The sequence below is a fragment of the Benincasa hispida genome, chromosome 12, assembly GCF_009727055.1.
Source record: "Benincasa hispida cultivar B227 chromosome 12, ASM972705v1, whole genome shotgun sequence".
NCBI classification, from domain to species: Eukaryota; Viridiplantae; Streptophyta; class Magnoliopsida; order Cucurbitales; family Cucurbitaceae; genus Benincasa; species Benincasa hispida.
In genome coordinates, this window is record NC_052360.1 from 33,399,473 (window position 1) to 33,416,072 (window position 16,600).

Below are 16,600 nucleotides of genomic sequence, written 5' to 3' on the forward strand. Positions count from 1 at the left end.
TCAATTATTATGTATGTAATCCTTTTCGAATTCTATGTTCCAATATCCGTTCATATCTCATCAGACAAAGAAATAAAAAAACAGATTTAAATGGATATTGAAATAAGATTTATCAAAATAAGATTTGGGGATCTAAAATTACATAAAATGTAGGAAAAATTACGTAAAAATAAGAATTATCACAGTCTCATCTTGGTCTGGATTCCACTAAGAAATCTCGAAAAATATTAAATTTTTGTGCAAGGTGAAAAACTTTGAGGACTATTTCTGACAATTTTCCTTAACCGACCCATGCCGTAGACCGTGCAATAGAAAAACATAAACTCTACAATTTATCAACTTCTTACCTTGGGTCCCACAACTTTTAAGTCCTCATAACTACACACGTGGCTGCCAACACTTCCTTACAAATTTAGATAGAATTTTGTCCTCTTAGGCTCATCGCTCAAATGACATTCACATGGGATATATGCTTTGTTCCATGATTTTGTTTTGTTTTCTTGTATGTCTCCTAAAAAATCAAATGAAAAAACTAATAATAAAAAGTAATAGCTATGAAATAAAATAACTATATAAATGCAATATAATAATTTAATTTCCTAATGCAAATATATGACCGTTATGTTACGTATACTAAACAATTCATCACTAGAATTAATAACTGATCACTAAAATTCCGTTTAATAAATTTTTTTTATTTTTGATAACTATATTATTTTTTTATTTTTTTTATTTTTGAAAATTAAACTTATAGACACTACGCTTACCTCCAAAATTCTTCATTTGTTTTCTACTTTTCATCAAAGATTTAAAAAATCAAGTCAAATTTTGAGAATTAAAAAAAGTTTCTTTCAAAAAGTTGTTTTTATTTTTAAAATTGGACTAAGAATTCAATCATTATATTTAAGAAATATGCAAATCGTTATAAGAAAATGTGAATGAAATAGGATTAATTTTAAAAAAACAAAAATAAAAAACTAAATGATTACGAAACAGGAGCATGAATAACACATGCATAATACAATTGTTAAAAATATGAAGTTCAACTCATTCATATTTGATCACAAGATGACATGATTTTGATAACAACATGAAAAATCTAAATTTTAATTTGACAAACTACAAACAAGAGAAGGACAAATAAGGAAAATAAAATATATATAGAGAAAAGTATACCAAAGAATGTGTTAAAAATATTAATATAAGCTTATAACATTCAATATATAAACATAATGGATATTTTTATTAAATAACATATAGAATCATAAATCTTAGGTTTGTAGTCACCATATACGATATAAACTCATTCCTTCTAAAGACTACGTTGATCATTTGAAAACACGAAGCGAGTGATTTACACGAGTGAAGCCACCATCAACAAGGAGATTGTCTCCGCTGATGTATCGAGCCTCGTCGCTAGCCAAGAACAAGACAGCATTGGCAACATCTTCAACCTCAAGTTCTACTCCCTGCAAATTAGCATTCTTTTTAGCAAACTCACGAAAATCTGTAAACACATCCTCAGTTCTCTCCTCTTCAGGCAAGTGAGCTACAGACAATCCCGTTGGAACCCCGTAAGGAGAGACACAATTTACACGAATTCCATGTTGTCCAAGCTCGGCTGCAACACTCCTCGTAAGCCCCAATACGGCATGCTTCGAACCTACGTAATGATGGGGCCCTATTCCTCCTATGACGCTACCAACGCTGCCGAGTGATATGATCGATCCTTGCTTGCGCGGAATCATTACACTAGCAGCATACTTCATTCCCATGAAAACTGCCTTCACATTTATATCAAACACCCTCTCGAACTCCGATACATCGACATTGCGAATATCGGACGAGGGGGTGCCCGAGATCCCAGCATTGTTCACCATTATGTCAAGTGTACCGAATTTACTTACTGTCAAGTCGACTGCACGACGAATATCCTCTTCCACAGTGACATCACAATGAGAATAATAAGTGTTCGAGTCTTTGTCGCCACCGAGGTTTTCATGGAGACGATAACCGGGCTCGTCCTGCACATCGACGAAACAAACCTTTGCACCATGTCTGTGGAAGAGGCGCACAATGGCCTCTCCAATGCCAGAGGCTCCACCAGTGACTAATGCCACTTTCCCTAATAACCTGAAAATGGGAAGAATCAATCAAGAGTTCGTATTCAAACACTTCCACATTCCTATACCAAATCTAAAGAGAGATTATCTATGGTTACGATCATAACGAATGAAAAGCTAACTGACAATCGAATGTAACAACGCATAGCGACCTCATTTCCATCAAGAATTTGCTGAGAAATCCTTTGTTTATCCTTCAATCAAGACCTTTATCATGGTGCAAACTGATCTTGGTAAAAAAATTTACAGTAAAGCGACCATTCTTTTCTTTTCTTTTCGTCATTTTATACGATACAATCGACTCCGTTCGCCATTCGGGATTCGAAAGCCAACCGTAGTGTTAAAATACTTCGTCTAGTTCTGCTTTTGCAGGTGTGGAATGAGCATAAGCTAGCAAAACAATTGGGGGTTCCAAATCCAGCAAACAGCTAGAAGTTCATTTTATTTGGTACAATTAACAAACTAAGCAAGTTTTAAGAACAGAAATCAATTTTCATATCGCCAACTCACTATTGAACCGAAAAACTAATACTAATGACATGACACAAGTTTGAACACAATGATCATCTCCTAGTGTAATCAACTTAAGTTTATGGTTATGGAAAATTTAATTATATGATATTTCTTTTGCTTTCTTGGATTGTTATTCACAAATGTTCAGTAGTCATACAAATTAAGAAAAATGTTAGAAAATTAAATTTCAACAGAATATTTGAAAAGTTAGTTTGATAAAGATTCTATTTTTAGTTAATTTCTCCCACTGCCATGATTCAAAACATTCCAGGAACATCCTATAATCAATTTTTTTTTTTTTTAAATAATTGTCTTTTAAAACATGATTATCTACTCTAAAAGAACCAAAATTACTTAAAAAGAGCAACCATGAACCAAATAAAATCTATAAATAAACCTATAAAAAACAAGCACTGAGTTGTATCAACAACAGAGTAAATCAACCCTTTTTGGAACTAAGAAATGAAATTGAAAAGCAAATCAAAAGGATTTGACATCAAAGCTTCAAAATCCAAAAAGGGTCAGAAATTAAAGAAACAAAAACAAAAGAAAGGAAGCTCTTTTAAAGGTTGGGTTTGTAGAAAAGGGCAGATCCATAATAAGAGAGGTTCAGATTTGAAAACCCAGAAAGATGAATCAAACAAAAGAGACAAAAAGAAGAAGAAAGATAAGGAAAGGATATGGAAATTACCTTTGGGTAATGAGAGAAGATGATTGAAGAGTGGCCATTAATGCTCTGTTTTTTTCTTCTTTTTTCTTCTTCTTCTTCTTCTTCTTCTTCAGTTTGAGAATGTGTTTTTTCTGAGAAATGAAAGTGATAAAAATAAAAATGTGTGTTTGTTTGTCGGTTTGTCTAAATGGCAGGAAACGACAGTTTGCACATGATTTGGACTTATGATGTCTCCACAGAGACACACCTAATTGGATATTTTAATGACAAGTTTTTTATATGCTTAATTCTTCCACTACTCTTAAATTTGTACTGATTAAATATTTGCATCTTTTATCCTACATATTATTATAAAAAAAATAATTTCTCATGTGAACTTTTTTTTTAAACAATACTTCGGTATGTACTTATTTTTGTATATTTTACTCTAATCATTCATGACAACAAAATTTTAATTTTTTTTTAAGGAGTAGAAAAAGTTTCTTACTTGAAAAATTATGATTAGACGATTAGATGACGTGTACAAAAATAATGTAAACTCGGATATACTCAAGTATCTTTTTCGATTTTTCTTTTCCAACATAATTGGACTGGGTTAGATTGAAATTAGTGCAATCCATGGTACACTCAATAGGGCTCTTTTAATAAGCAAAATTTTAGATGCATTTTAAGTTATGCCCGTTTTATATAGTTCATTCAATTATTCAATTACATTATGTTGCGTCATAATTTTTTTTTTACAATATTTGAGTATGCATCTATCTTTGTGTATTTCACTTTAATCACTCAACAAAATTTTTAAATGATTTTAAAAAGGAAGTATAAATGATTTTTTACGTGATAAACTATAATCAGACAATTGACTGAGATACATAAAAGTAGTGTAAGCTAAGATGTATCAAAATATTTTTCTATTTTTTCCTTTTCTATATAATTAGAGCAAACTAAAATTAATGTGACCTTATTATGTGATAAATTTTTTGATAATAATTACACCTTTGGGAAAAGCATGAAAAAAAAAAAAAGACTCGAATGGTACGATCCCTCCCTCATCCCATAATGAAAGGGACGATCTCGTAGTTCTTGATCTGTGAAGATACGTTGTTAGGTGCTCTGTTTTATTTTCCCAATGAGGCCGAACCTAAACCTGTGCTCGAGAGATAACTGTCCATATACTGATAAGGGATGTATGGATTTTCGAGAAGAGAGGAGCCGAAGTGGTCCCTTCCGAATCGTCCGGATCGCACGAGTGAATAGAAAGTTGGATCTACATTGGATCTCACCTGCATCACCCCATCTATCCTCCTGAGGAGAAGCACAATAATAGAAGTTGTATTTATTTATTTATTTTTTTTAGCTGCACTAAAACTAATAGTCTAAGATACAGTAAGGATGGCTCTATTAACGAGGCATTAGAAAAATTTTCAACTTTTGGATTTTGTTATGAGGCAAAATGTGGAAATTTGTTTTCTTTTATAACTATTTAACGTGGCTCTTCTTGGGAGTGTTGATTTTGGATTTGAAGTTGGGTCAGTTATTATTGTTGTTTTATGTCTAATATAATGAAGAAATTACAAAACAAATTTCCATATTTTATTGAAAAAAATTTGATATTACAATAGTATGGATTATTTTTTATTTTGCTTTTATTTATTACTCATCAAAAGAAAAAAAAAAAAAAAAGTATGAGATTCACTAATATAAAAAGATTATTGAAACGAATTTCTAATGTAAATAAAGTGAATATATTACTCTTAGAGTACTATAAATTTTCGATTAAATTTTGACACCTCCATCTCTTCATCGTTATGTGGCCGATTTATTTTCATAATAAGTATTTGAAAATTTATTTTGATTTTATACGATCAACAGTCTTAACCTTTTACAACAAGTCATTTCTTGTGTTTTTGTATAGTCCCATCTGTGTTCCTTTTGATCTTAAACACCCATTTACATCCAACAAGAACTTGGAGTTGTAAGGAACTAAGGTCCAAGTGTTGTTCTTATTTAGAACATCCATCTCTAACTGATTGTAGAGCCTCACACACTGTCCTTGGTTCCTGATCATAAAAAATGTCTACATGGTAAGAAAGATAACTATAGGTTTTTGGTTTGAAAATACCACTTTTGGAACGAATTTTCATTGAATGTAGTGAAATCTAGGAGCTTTGTTTAGGTACCAAGACATTGTGGTCAAGATTTGTAGGAGGATTCTCTACTTCATCATTTGGTTGAGATAAAATCTCCGAATTTGGTTCTATTGGAAGTGGACTCTCTGCTGAAACATGGCGTTTAAAATGACAATTGACTAACTCATCAGTATGTGATTGAGATACATGACTTAAGCTACATTTGGTTTTGTGTACTGGAGGTTTCACCCTCTTGAATTGGAAAGGCAACACAAGAGATGATTGTGTTGTAGAATTGCTGTTTAACAAGTGAGTTGGTTAAGACACCATTTTTAAAGGAAAAATCTTGTTCATTGAAGACACCATTTTTAAAATGACAATTGACTAACTCATCAGTATGTGATTGAGATACATGACTTAAGCTACATTTGGTTTTGTGTACTGGAAGTTTCACCCTCTTGAATTGGAAAGGCAACACAAGAGACAATTGTGTTGTAGGACTGCTGTTTAACAAGTGAGTTGGTTAAGACACCATTTTTAAAGGAAAAATCTTGTTCATTGAAGACTATATACCTAGACACATATACTTTTCCACTTGAGTTGGGACACTTATACCCTTTGCGTGCTTCACTATAGCCTAGGAAAACACATTTTGTGCTATGAAATTGAAACTTATGTGTTTGATAGGGTCTAAGATAAGGAAAACATGCACTTCTGAAAACCCTTAAAAGATTATAATATGGTTTTCTCCCAAAAGTCTTCTCCCATGGTGACATTAAACCTAAAACAGGTGTAGGGAGCCTATTTATAAGGTATACAATGGGAACAAAGGCTTCCCACAAATATCTCAATGGCATTGAGGCTTGTGCAAGCAAGGTTAGGCCTATTTCAACTATATTTCTATATTTTTTCTCAACTATACCATTTTATTGTCTTTTATGTGGACATGGATTCTAAACTCTATCCCACGTTATTTTAGGAAGTTTATGAAACTCCTAACTCTCTTCCCTAGTCAGCTTGTAAGGTTTTGATTTTCTTTTCTAATTTGTTTTCAACTAATGTTTTGTATTGCATAAATACTTGAAGTATTTGTCCTTTTTGTTTGAGTGGATAGATGTATGTTAGTCTAGTGTGACTATTTACAAAACTTATATAGTAAAGATATCTAGAAATGGAAGCTAAGGGCGAAGGTACCCAGAGGTCATAAGCTACTAACTCAAGTGGTTCTCGTGCATGGAAATTTGAATTTTTAAAGGGAAGAGCATGAGACTTACCAAACTGACATGCATCACAAAAGGAAATTTCATTACCAAAAGCAGTAACACTTACATGATTAAAACCATGACCCAAGATCTTTTTTTATGGGTAGCCCAACCTTTATTGCCATACATCTTTCGAGACCTTAGATTGACCTATGAAAGAAAAACTTACAAACTCGCCTACATGAATTTTAGAACTTGACTTCAGACAATGAAAAACTGACACGGACTACTTTTTGGACGAAGCATTAGACGAAGCAACTTGAGGAATTTTGACTTGACTTGGTTTAGATTTGATTAAAGGAAGATTTAGTTGATAAAGCCCATTCTTAAGAGTTCCTTCTAGCAACACCTTCTTTGTTTCCTTGTCCTTAACTAAACAAAAAGAAAAATGAAATTCAACAAAACAATGATTATTAGCAGTCAACTTAGAAATAGTTAGCAAATTTCATTTGATTTAAGGGGCATACAAAATATTTTTTAGTACAAGACTAGAGGAATTTGGTGGCTGAATTTTCACAAGATTATGGCCTACATGTGAGATAGAATTTGGTTACCATTAGCTACAATTAGCTTTCTCTTACCATCATAACCAACCTTGATATTTGGATTTCCCAAGTCGACAGTAATGTGGTTGGAGGCACCAGTATCAATCAACTAAGCTGGATTAATCACAACTTCTGGGGTGGCAATGTATGCAGCACTTCTATTCCCATTCTTTTGAGCATTGGATAAGGAAGCTCCACTGTACAAGCCAACAAATTCACATTGAAACCTCTTGAAACTGTTGGGGTTTGTGCCCTAAAGTCTCGTGTCCTGTAGTTTGTAAACAATTTTGTACGAACGCTTGTGATGTATAATATATATGATATTTACTTCACTTCTTGACTTTATACATTTAGATGTTTTTATTTTACCACAAACCAATAAACTTAGTATTCATGGTTGTCTTTATGTAACTTAAGCATGTATGTAGTGACATACAAGTGGATTATGTCTTAAGTGACATCCAAAATGGTCTGTAGTATATGGATATAGGAGGGAAACCTTATCCTGGAAATGCTACAGACATGGCTCGCTTTGTGGAATAGTTACAAGTGTTGTGACTTGTCACAGATGGTCTGATCCTGATCATTCGTGTAGGAGACATACGAGCGGGGGTGTTCTATACAAAGAGTTTGTATAAGACATGACCACGAAGTGTTAACATCTCGTCATATAACTTCGTTCATGACAGAGACTTCACTTCACTAGGATGACCATAGGTAATATGACCTCAATCCATAGGTCCATAAGGTCCCCTTGGTAGCTTGAAGGGTTATCGTACTAATGATTGGTTATATCCGATGGACATAGAAATATATCTATGGTAAGAAGAGTTCAACTGTCAGTCTTTAGTGGAATGCCTAGCAGTTAACAGATGGTGGATATCGTGGCTAAAGAGTTTAGTTAGTTATTCATGTATCGTTAGAGCTTCGAGCCATAGGTCCATAAAGTCCCCTTGGTAGCTTGGATACAAGTTGAGAATCAGTTTCTGGGTCAGTTTGAAATGTTCAAATTGAAAAGAGGGAGTTCGATTATATATGATATAATTGAACTAGTTAATCATATATTATATAATTAACTTTATGTATGAGATACATTAATTTGGAGAAAATTGGATATACATATGATTTATATCTAGGAGGAAAAATACTATGGTTAATATATGATATTAATCCATAGGTTATGAATATAATGTGATTATATTCATTGTCTATTAATTAAACGGTCAAGGGATAATAGGTCAGCGTCTCTTCTATTTTCATAGTGGATGAGTAAGTTGAAGAACCGCTTTGAGACGCTTAAATAGCTCACAGTGTGTTAAGCATTAGATGTGTACATAGTGTTGAAGTGTGTCATTGCTTAGTAAAATCAGTGCATATATGATAGTGCTGAGCGATCGCTTAACGCTTACAACTGCGCATGCTATTTACTAAACGATCATTTAATTTTTTTTTCTAAGCGATCATTTAGCGCCCGATATTTACTAAACGATCGTATAGACAAGTAGACAATCACTTAGCTTTTCTTACACAATTGTTTAGACGGTCGCTTACCTTTTCCTACATGATCGTATACTTCACCTAAACGATCAAGCATTTTGTCTATATGATAGATGAGCCTTTCTCCCACTTGCTTAATCGTTGTATATGATCTCCCTTCCTCCTCCCCTCTACCAAATCCGAACAAAGCCCACCCTTTGGATTCTCACTCCTAGAATACTGAGGGCTCTTACTGGTGGTGTCGTCCTCATTTCCTTCTGTTCGTGTGGAGACTATTCATGGTAGACGATTGGGTGTTGTTGAACGATTTCTTATCATTCCAGCGAAAACGAGATTTGCTGTGAAGAAAAGTCTTCAACTGGTATGATCTCTCAGTCTCTTATTTATTGATTCTTTAAGCATGCTAGTAATTTAGCTTTACTAGCATGCTTAAAAGATCAATAAATGTATATGTGAAAATTCTATCACAATGAATTGGAAAGATCCGCTTCCGCTTGTAGGTACTCTTGAATAAGAGTTCCTTCAGAAACACACAACAGTAATATGTCCATATTTACCATACAGTTGGTAGGTCGGTTTTGACCCATTACTTCTATTATTTCCATTTCTACCACGTTTTCTACCTCTTTCATTTATGCCATGATGATTTCTGTCTTGATTTGGTTATTGATATGGTAGAGCTTGTTGATTGAAGACATAGTTGGCATTCAAGAGCTCTACATTCTCATTTATAATAACCACATTTAACTACATAAGGGTATTCTCAAAGGTTAGTAAAGTAGAGTGAAATTCATACCAAGAAACATATTCCTTACCTTAAAGTTGGCAAACTATAGGAATGTATTTAGCTTCTAATCCAGACAACACACAAGACATTAAGTAATTTAGGGTTACCGGTTCTCCTACTAGCTTCAAGCTTTCAGACGTTTGCTTTATAAATGTCAAGTATTTTGACATTCTCATGGCACCTTTCCTGGTTGTCTATAAAACTTGCCTTAATTGGATTATTCTTACTCTATCGGCAGCTCCATATTGTTCCTCTAAAGCACACCATACCTCTCTTGTGGTCTTGAGTTCTACAACCTTACTGGCTACTGAAGGAGTCATGGAACGAAGCAACTAGTCCAACAATGCTTGGTCTGTAGCTCCCCATTCACTAAAGTTTGGATTGGTGATTTTTTCTAATGTTCCTTCAACTGGTTTGAGGAGTTTATCTGGTTATAGTTTTGTACCTAACATAAAGCCTTATACTTTCTGTTCTCTTAAGATGGCAAGAACCATTCCTCGCCAAAGTGAGTAGTTCCTATCATCCAATCTCATAGTTAAAATGGTGTCGAGAAGGTGGCCAAGGGATGAGGAAGAATTGGCTTTTGTAACAATAGTTAGGAGTGTGGACATACTATCACTGATGGTCATGACGTCGTTTGCTAGAGTGCTCTGATACCAAGAAACAATCCCAGCTTTGACAAAATAGACAAATGAGAGTAAAGTGTTGTAGATGCAATATACTCTGATAGTTCCACACTATATTCACCTTCACAATATAAGAATATATATATACAAATGATACGAATACAAAGCTCAAATTCTATGAATTAAATTTCTCCTGAATTCTCGTTGAACAATGTAAGTATATTTATTCATAGCCAAAGCGAGCATAGCTAACTTAAATTCGATAAGGTTGTTGGCCATGATATTTGTGGTTTGAATCCCTCCATTTTTATTGTACTAAAAAAATATGTTTATTCGTGATGAAAAAAAAAGCCAAAGTAATTCTCATAAAAATAGATAGAGAAAATTCTCATAAAAATATATGGAGAAAAGAGTTGAGAGACGAGCGAAGTTTTCTTCATTCCTAAAATTTTTTTTCCTATGTCGTTTTTCAAACATCCATTTATGAGGTCAATAATGACGGTGCTTCTATTTCATAATTTTTGGTAACTATAATTTGTTGATGATTGTTATTTGTGATTTTTATAATATTTTATCATAAAAACTCATGAGAGATACACCCTTTACATAGAAGTAGGCTTCTAGATTTGTTGTTTGATATTAGGTACTTTATAAAATGTCTATCTCTTCTTTTTTAAAACATGCAATTTTAGAGTTAATTTTTGATAACAATTTTTGAAAATAAGTATATCAACATATTTTCATCATTTTTTTCCAAAATTTTTACTTTAAAAAACATAAATTACAAATAGGTGACGAGCCAAATAAGACTTTAGATATTCCTTAGTTGTGACGAATCTTGAATCTTAAATGAACTTATATTTACTAATATAATAAAAAGTAAAAGTGATTTATTTATGATAGACTATACCAATTTTGAGTGTGTTCGTCCGATTTTGACCAAAATTGATGACCAATCTGTTGGGCTGTCTTCAGTACGAAGTGGCCTTTTTCATGAAACACCTGACGCTCAAACTAAAGAAAACCAATCTGCTTTGAAAACCACCTGATATTACAAGCTGAATCAAAACTATATGTTGAAAGCATAATCCGTGTGAAAGCACTTTTTGACCCTACACATTGATGGCCAAGATTAGACTACAACATTCACTTGTCTGAAGGCTTTAAATGACTATCTCACTTTTTAAATTCTTTCTATTTCAGAGAGCTCGAGGGGGAGGGAAGAACAATGGTGAAATGTTGTCAATTTTCTTAATGAGATCTGAGGAAGATGAAGATCAAATTGCTATGCATGAAGAGTAAAGAGAAGGGGAAGAAGGAAGACACCAGTCTTTAACGTGGTTTAGCCATATAAGAACCTACATCTACGGGGGAGTAGAGATTTATTAAATCTTGTAGAGTTTCTTAAAGAATACAGATAAATAGCCAGGATTCTTTCTTTAGTTTTATGTACATTCAATCAGCTAGCTAAGCTGTACTTATATAGAACTTTACAAAGAACTGTTATAACAAACTTGTAAAGTGATTTCAATAGTATTCCATAATAAATCTCCACCTTGAAATGAAATTTATCAAGTTCCTTTTCAGCTCCTTTTTTTGCTAACCCTTTCTTCTTCATCCTTTGTCTCTCAGCTCAAACCCAATAATGTCGAGGCACTTCTAAAGTTTGAGTTGGGTCACTGCCTTGTTAGCATGCCAGAGACGTTCTTTGAGGTATGGATCTTTAACACCTCTATTTTCCATTCTTCTATCTGCTCCCTTATAAAATGATATTTAACATCAATATGCTTTGTACGATTATGATATTGTGGATGTTTTGATAAGTGTATAGTACTTTAGTTATCATAGTATATCTTGACTGTATCTTGTTTGATTCCAAAGTCTAGTAGTAATCCTTTGAGCCATAAACCCTCATTTACAGCTTCTGATAGTGTGTATCCTTTGAGCCATAAACCTTCCTTTACAGCTTCTGATAGTGCTATAAACTCAGCCTCAGTGGTTGGAAGAGCTACTACATACTGTAAAGTAGCTTTCCAACTAAGTACACAGCTCCCATATAGGAAGACATAGCCTGATAGAGACCTTCTTTTATCGAAGTCCCCTGCATAGTCTGAGTCAATCAAGCCTATTAGCTTAGGATCACTGTTAAATGATTGTTGGTATAGCAGTCTGGCACTCATAGTGCCTTTTAAGTACCTCATAATCCACTTGGTTGCCTCCCAATGCCTTTTGCCAGTGTTAACTATGTACCTGTTGACCAGACTTATAGCATAAGCAATATCTGGCCTTGTAGAAATCATAAGATACATCAGACTTCCCACTGCTTGGGAGTAGAAAACAGTAGATATTTGTTTTAAGTGCTCAATATCTGTTTCTTTTGGTGAATTTTCTGCTAATAGTTTAAAATGATGAGTTATTGGTGTGTTAACTATTTTAGCTTCTGCCATATTGTATTTCTTGATTAATTTCTCACAAATTATGATTGATGAATGCTTAACTTGAATGTTGACTTGTCTCTGTTGATGTCTATGCCTAATATTCTGCTTGCACTGCCCATGTCTTTCATTTCGAATTCTGATTTTAACAAGTCTTTACTAGCTTTAGCTCTTTCATGGTAGTTCCTGCCAGTAGCATATCATCTACATATATGAGTAGCAATAGGTATTAGAGTTTATATAGACACAACTGTCATAGGAGCTTTTAGTAAATCCATTCTTTTGTATAAAGTCATTGAATCTTCTATTCCAGCACCGAGGAGATTATTTAAGTCCATAGATAGACTTCTTTAGTAGGCAGTAATGATCTTCCTTTTCATTGACTTCATAACCTTTAGGTTGACACATATAAATGATTTCATCTAGAAAACCATATAGGAAGGTTGTCTTAACATCAATTTGTTCCAGCTTTAGATCTTGTTGAGCCACAATAGATAATAGAAGCCTGATTGAAGTCTGTTTGACCACAAGGGAAAAAATATCGTTGTATTCAATACCGTGTCTTTGAGTGAATCCCTTTGCAACTAACGTAGCTTTATATCTAGGTCCTTGAACATTTAGAACACCTTCTTTATACTTGTACACCCACTTGGATGCAATAAGCTTGCACCCTTTAGGTAATTGAACTAGGTCCCAAGTGTCATTTCTTATAAGAGACTCAACTTCATTTTTCATAGCCTCTATCCATTTCCTTGCCTCAGCACAACTCACTGCCTCTTCAAAAGTAGAAGGATCTGGCTCACTATCTAGTTTTAAGGCATTTAAAGCTAGATTGATGTAGTCATCATACCTTGAGGGTGGTACTATAGTTCTCTTTTGTCTGTCTCTAGCTAGGCTATAATCCCTTAGGTCTGGTCCCTCTTTCTCAGAGTCTGATATTGTCTCCTCCCGTTCTTCTCCATGGCGAGTAAACTGGCTACAAGTATGATTAGTATCTGAGCTTGAGGGATCTGTTGTAGGCAAGAAAGAGTGTTGCACCTCAATTATCTCTGTCCTCTCTTATGGTGTTGATTCATTTGAGTTAGGCCTTTGCATAAACATTTCAGTCTTTCTAAAAATGACATCTCTGCTTATTACACACTTCTTCTCAGTAGGATGCCACAATTTAAAGCCTTTCATTCCTTCAGTGAACCCCAAAAATATACATTTTACTACATGGGCAACTAACTTTCCTTTGTTCTGATGTAAAAAACCTGTGCACTCAAACACCCTTAGGTTATTTAGGTTAGGTGGATGTTTGGTACACCTTTCTTTTGGAGTGAGTATATTAAGTGAGGCATGAGTGTAGGGATTGGTGTCCTAATTCTCCCAGAGTCTTGTTGTTTTGTAAAGATATACATTTTTAAATGAATAAAATAAGTGTTATTTAATTCTGGCATTTACTCATATCCAATAAACAAAGCTCCTTGGTTATCTTATGTGAACTTAAGCATGTATATGTGATATACAAGTGGATCATGCCTTAAGTGATAACCTAAATCGGTATGTAGTATAAGGATTAAGGTGGGATACCTGATCCTAGTAACACTACGGATACGGTCCTCTTTGTAGAGGTTTACAAGTGTTGTAAACTACTACAAATGGTTGATCTTGACCATTCATGTGGAGACGTGGAGCGAGGGGGTCCTATACAAAGAGTTTGTATAAGACCTAGACCACGAAATGGCTAGACTTTGTATATAACGTCATTGATACTAGAGACTTGCATCTCACCTAAACGACTATAAGTGACACGACCTCAATCCTGAGTGTTTTGTGAACTCCTGCCTTTGAGGGCGATCCTTTGATTAGTATGGGTGAGAGTGACTAGATTGCCAACTTAACATGCCTACCTTTTTTAGGATTTGTCTGATCTGGGAGTTGGGAACTCAATCCACAATATGAAATTCACTTCTTTCCCGAAGCAGGGATAAGTGGAGAGATTACTCTCTTAAGGGCTGATTCCGGGGCTTGAACATAATGGCCACAGCTTCTCATAAGAAAAAAAGATTAAATCATAGTAGGACTATGGTTTATGTTCATTAGAGGGATCAGTGGTACTTAAGGAGACAGATGTAACTATAGGGGCATAACGGTTATTGGCCCAGTTGTACTTACGAGCGATTTGCGAAGGGTTGTCACACTACTGATTAGTTAAGATGGACACATTATATATCTGTAGTGAGGAGAGTTCAGCTGTCGGTCTTTAGTCTGTCTCTTATACACATCTAGATGTGTATAAGAGACAGCACATAATATATCTGTAGTGAGGAGAGTTCAGCTGTCGGTCTTTAGTGGAGTGACTGGCAGTTAACGGATGGTGGATCTCGTGTCTAAAGAGTTTAGTCAGTTATTCACGTACCGTTGGAGCTTCGGATCTACAGGTCCATGAGGTCCCCTTGGTAGCTTGGATTCATGTTGAAGGATCAAATTCTTGGTGTTGATTTGAAATGTTCAAATTGACAAGAGGTATTTTGATTATATGTGATATAATCGGTATGATGTATGAGATACATCTAGTGGAGGATTGATGTAAATGAGATTTACATTAAGTACCATGGAATAGAAAAAGAAACTATGGTTTATATGTTTCATGAGATGAAATATTAAAACTATAGGTTATAAATATAGTATGATAAGTTGGTTATCATTTATGTTTATAATAATATTAATTATTAGATAATTAATACTTTTTCTTTTAATAACCAAAGTAGTGGGTGGTTATTGATCATGGTAACCGTGAGTTTAAAAGGAAATCGGTTTCCTATTTTGAAAAAAGAGTGTTTTACAAAAGTTTGAAAAGAATTTGAGTTTTTCTCCGGCAAAGATAAACTCACGGAAGTCATCAAGTAAATACAGATTTACTAAATGACGGCTGGACGAGCTAATCGATCGTGCAGGTGCTAGCTAAATGATCGTGCAGTGTTTACTAAACGATCGCTAACCCAAGGTAAACGATCGTGTAGATTCAACCGAGCTAAACGATCCCACCCTCTAGATTCTCACACCGAGAATACCAAGGTCACCTTGTTGGTGGTGTCAGACTCAACTCGACACCGTCAAGGTTTTTCGGAGGCCGTTCGTGGTGCTACGGAGGTCATTCGCTGTTGCGGAGGAGTTCGTGACTAAGAAGATCGTTGAGGACAAGCACGAAGTATTCGTGCGGTATTGTGGTCGTGTAGATCGAGCGTTCGTGGTTGCTGTTGTTTGATCAGAGGGTGCATCGGAGGGTGGAGACGCTTCCACCTTTGTTAGTACAGTTTTTCCTTTTGTACATTTGATGTTCATGCTGTAATTTATCCATATATTTGCATAACTGTTTGTATTGAAGTCGACTATAAATGATTTTTTGATTTGTGATTGTAATTTGGAATGGTCTTGCTTCCGCTGCTCACGAAAATTGGGATTCCGATTTTCTTCAATTGGTATCAAAGTAGGTTCTCTGATATTCCAAATTACAGATCTGAATCGAACAGTTTTTACAGTCGCGGTGGGTTTCTGCATTTGTAGTTAATCATTTTTTGCATTTGTGGATGAGTTGATGAATGTTTTGGGTTTAAATTGCCTTTTTGTTAATGCTTTCGTTATTACAAAGTGTTAATTTTAAAGGCCCCTGCGTTTTTGGGCGAAATTAACTTTGCAATCGAGTCTGTAATTTGAAAAGTTCGAGTTCGTCGAGTCGTTCGTGATGAAGCTTCGGTGCATGGCGATGCAGTTCTCAACGAAGAAGAAGATCAAGCGTTGATTGGATCGTGTAGCCTCAAGTAAATGATCGTAGGAATTTTACTAAGTGATCGTTTAGATATTATTTACTAGACGATCGTATAGTATTTTCTAATCAATCGTTTAGCTAATGCTAAGCGATGGGTTAAATTGTTTACCATATCGTGTAGTGTTGGTTGCGCGATCGCGTAGGCGCTGGAGGTAGGCGATCGTAGTTGGAGCATGCGATGCTCGTCATTTAGTAGAAAGCG

General features: G+C 34.6%; 1 protein-coding gene across 1 annotated transcript; it reads right to left on the minus strand.

The window, feature by feature from the left end:
- Positions 1-1,173: 1,173 nt before the first annotated feature.
- Positions 1,174-3,483, minus strand: LOC120092550 (xanthoxin dehydrogenase). The gene is made up of 2 exons (XM_039050670.1): positions 3,328-3,483; positions 1,174-2,133 (listed from the first exon to the last, which is right to left on the minus strand). The coding sequence occupies exons 1-2, from the start codon at positions 3,363-3,365 to the stop codon at positions 1,329-1,331; spliced, it is 843 nt and encodes a 280-aa protein (XP_038906598.1). The 5' UTR covers positions 3,366-3,483; the 3' UTR covers positions 1,174-1,328.
- Between the last annotated feature and the right edge of the window lie 13,117 nt (positions 3,484-16,600).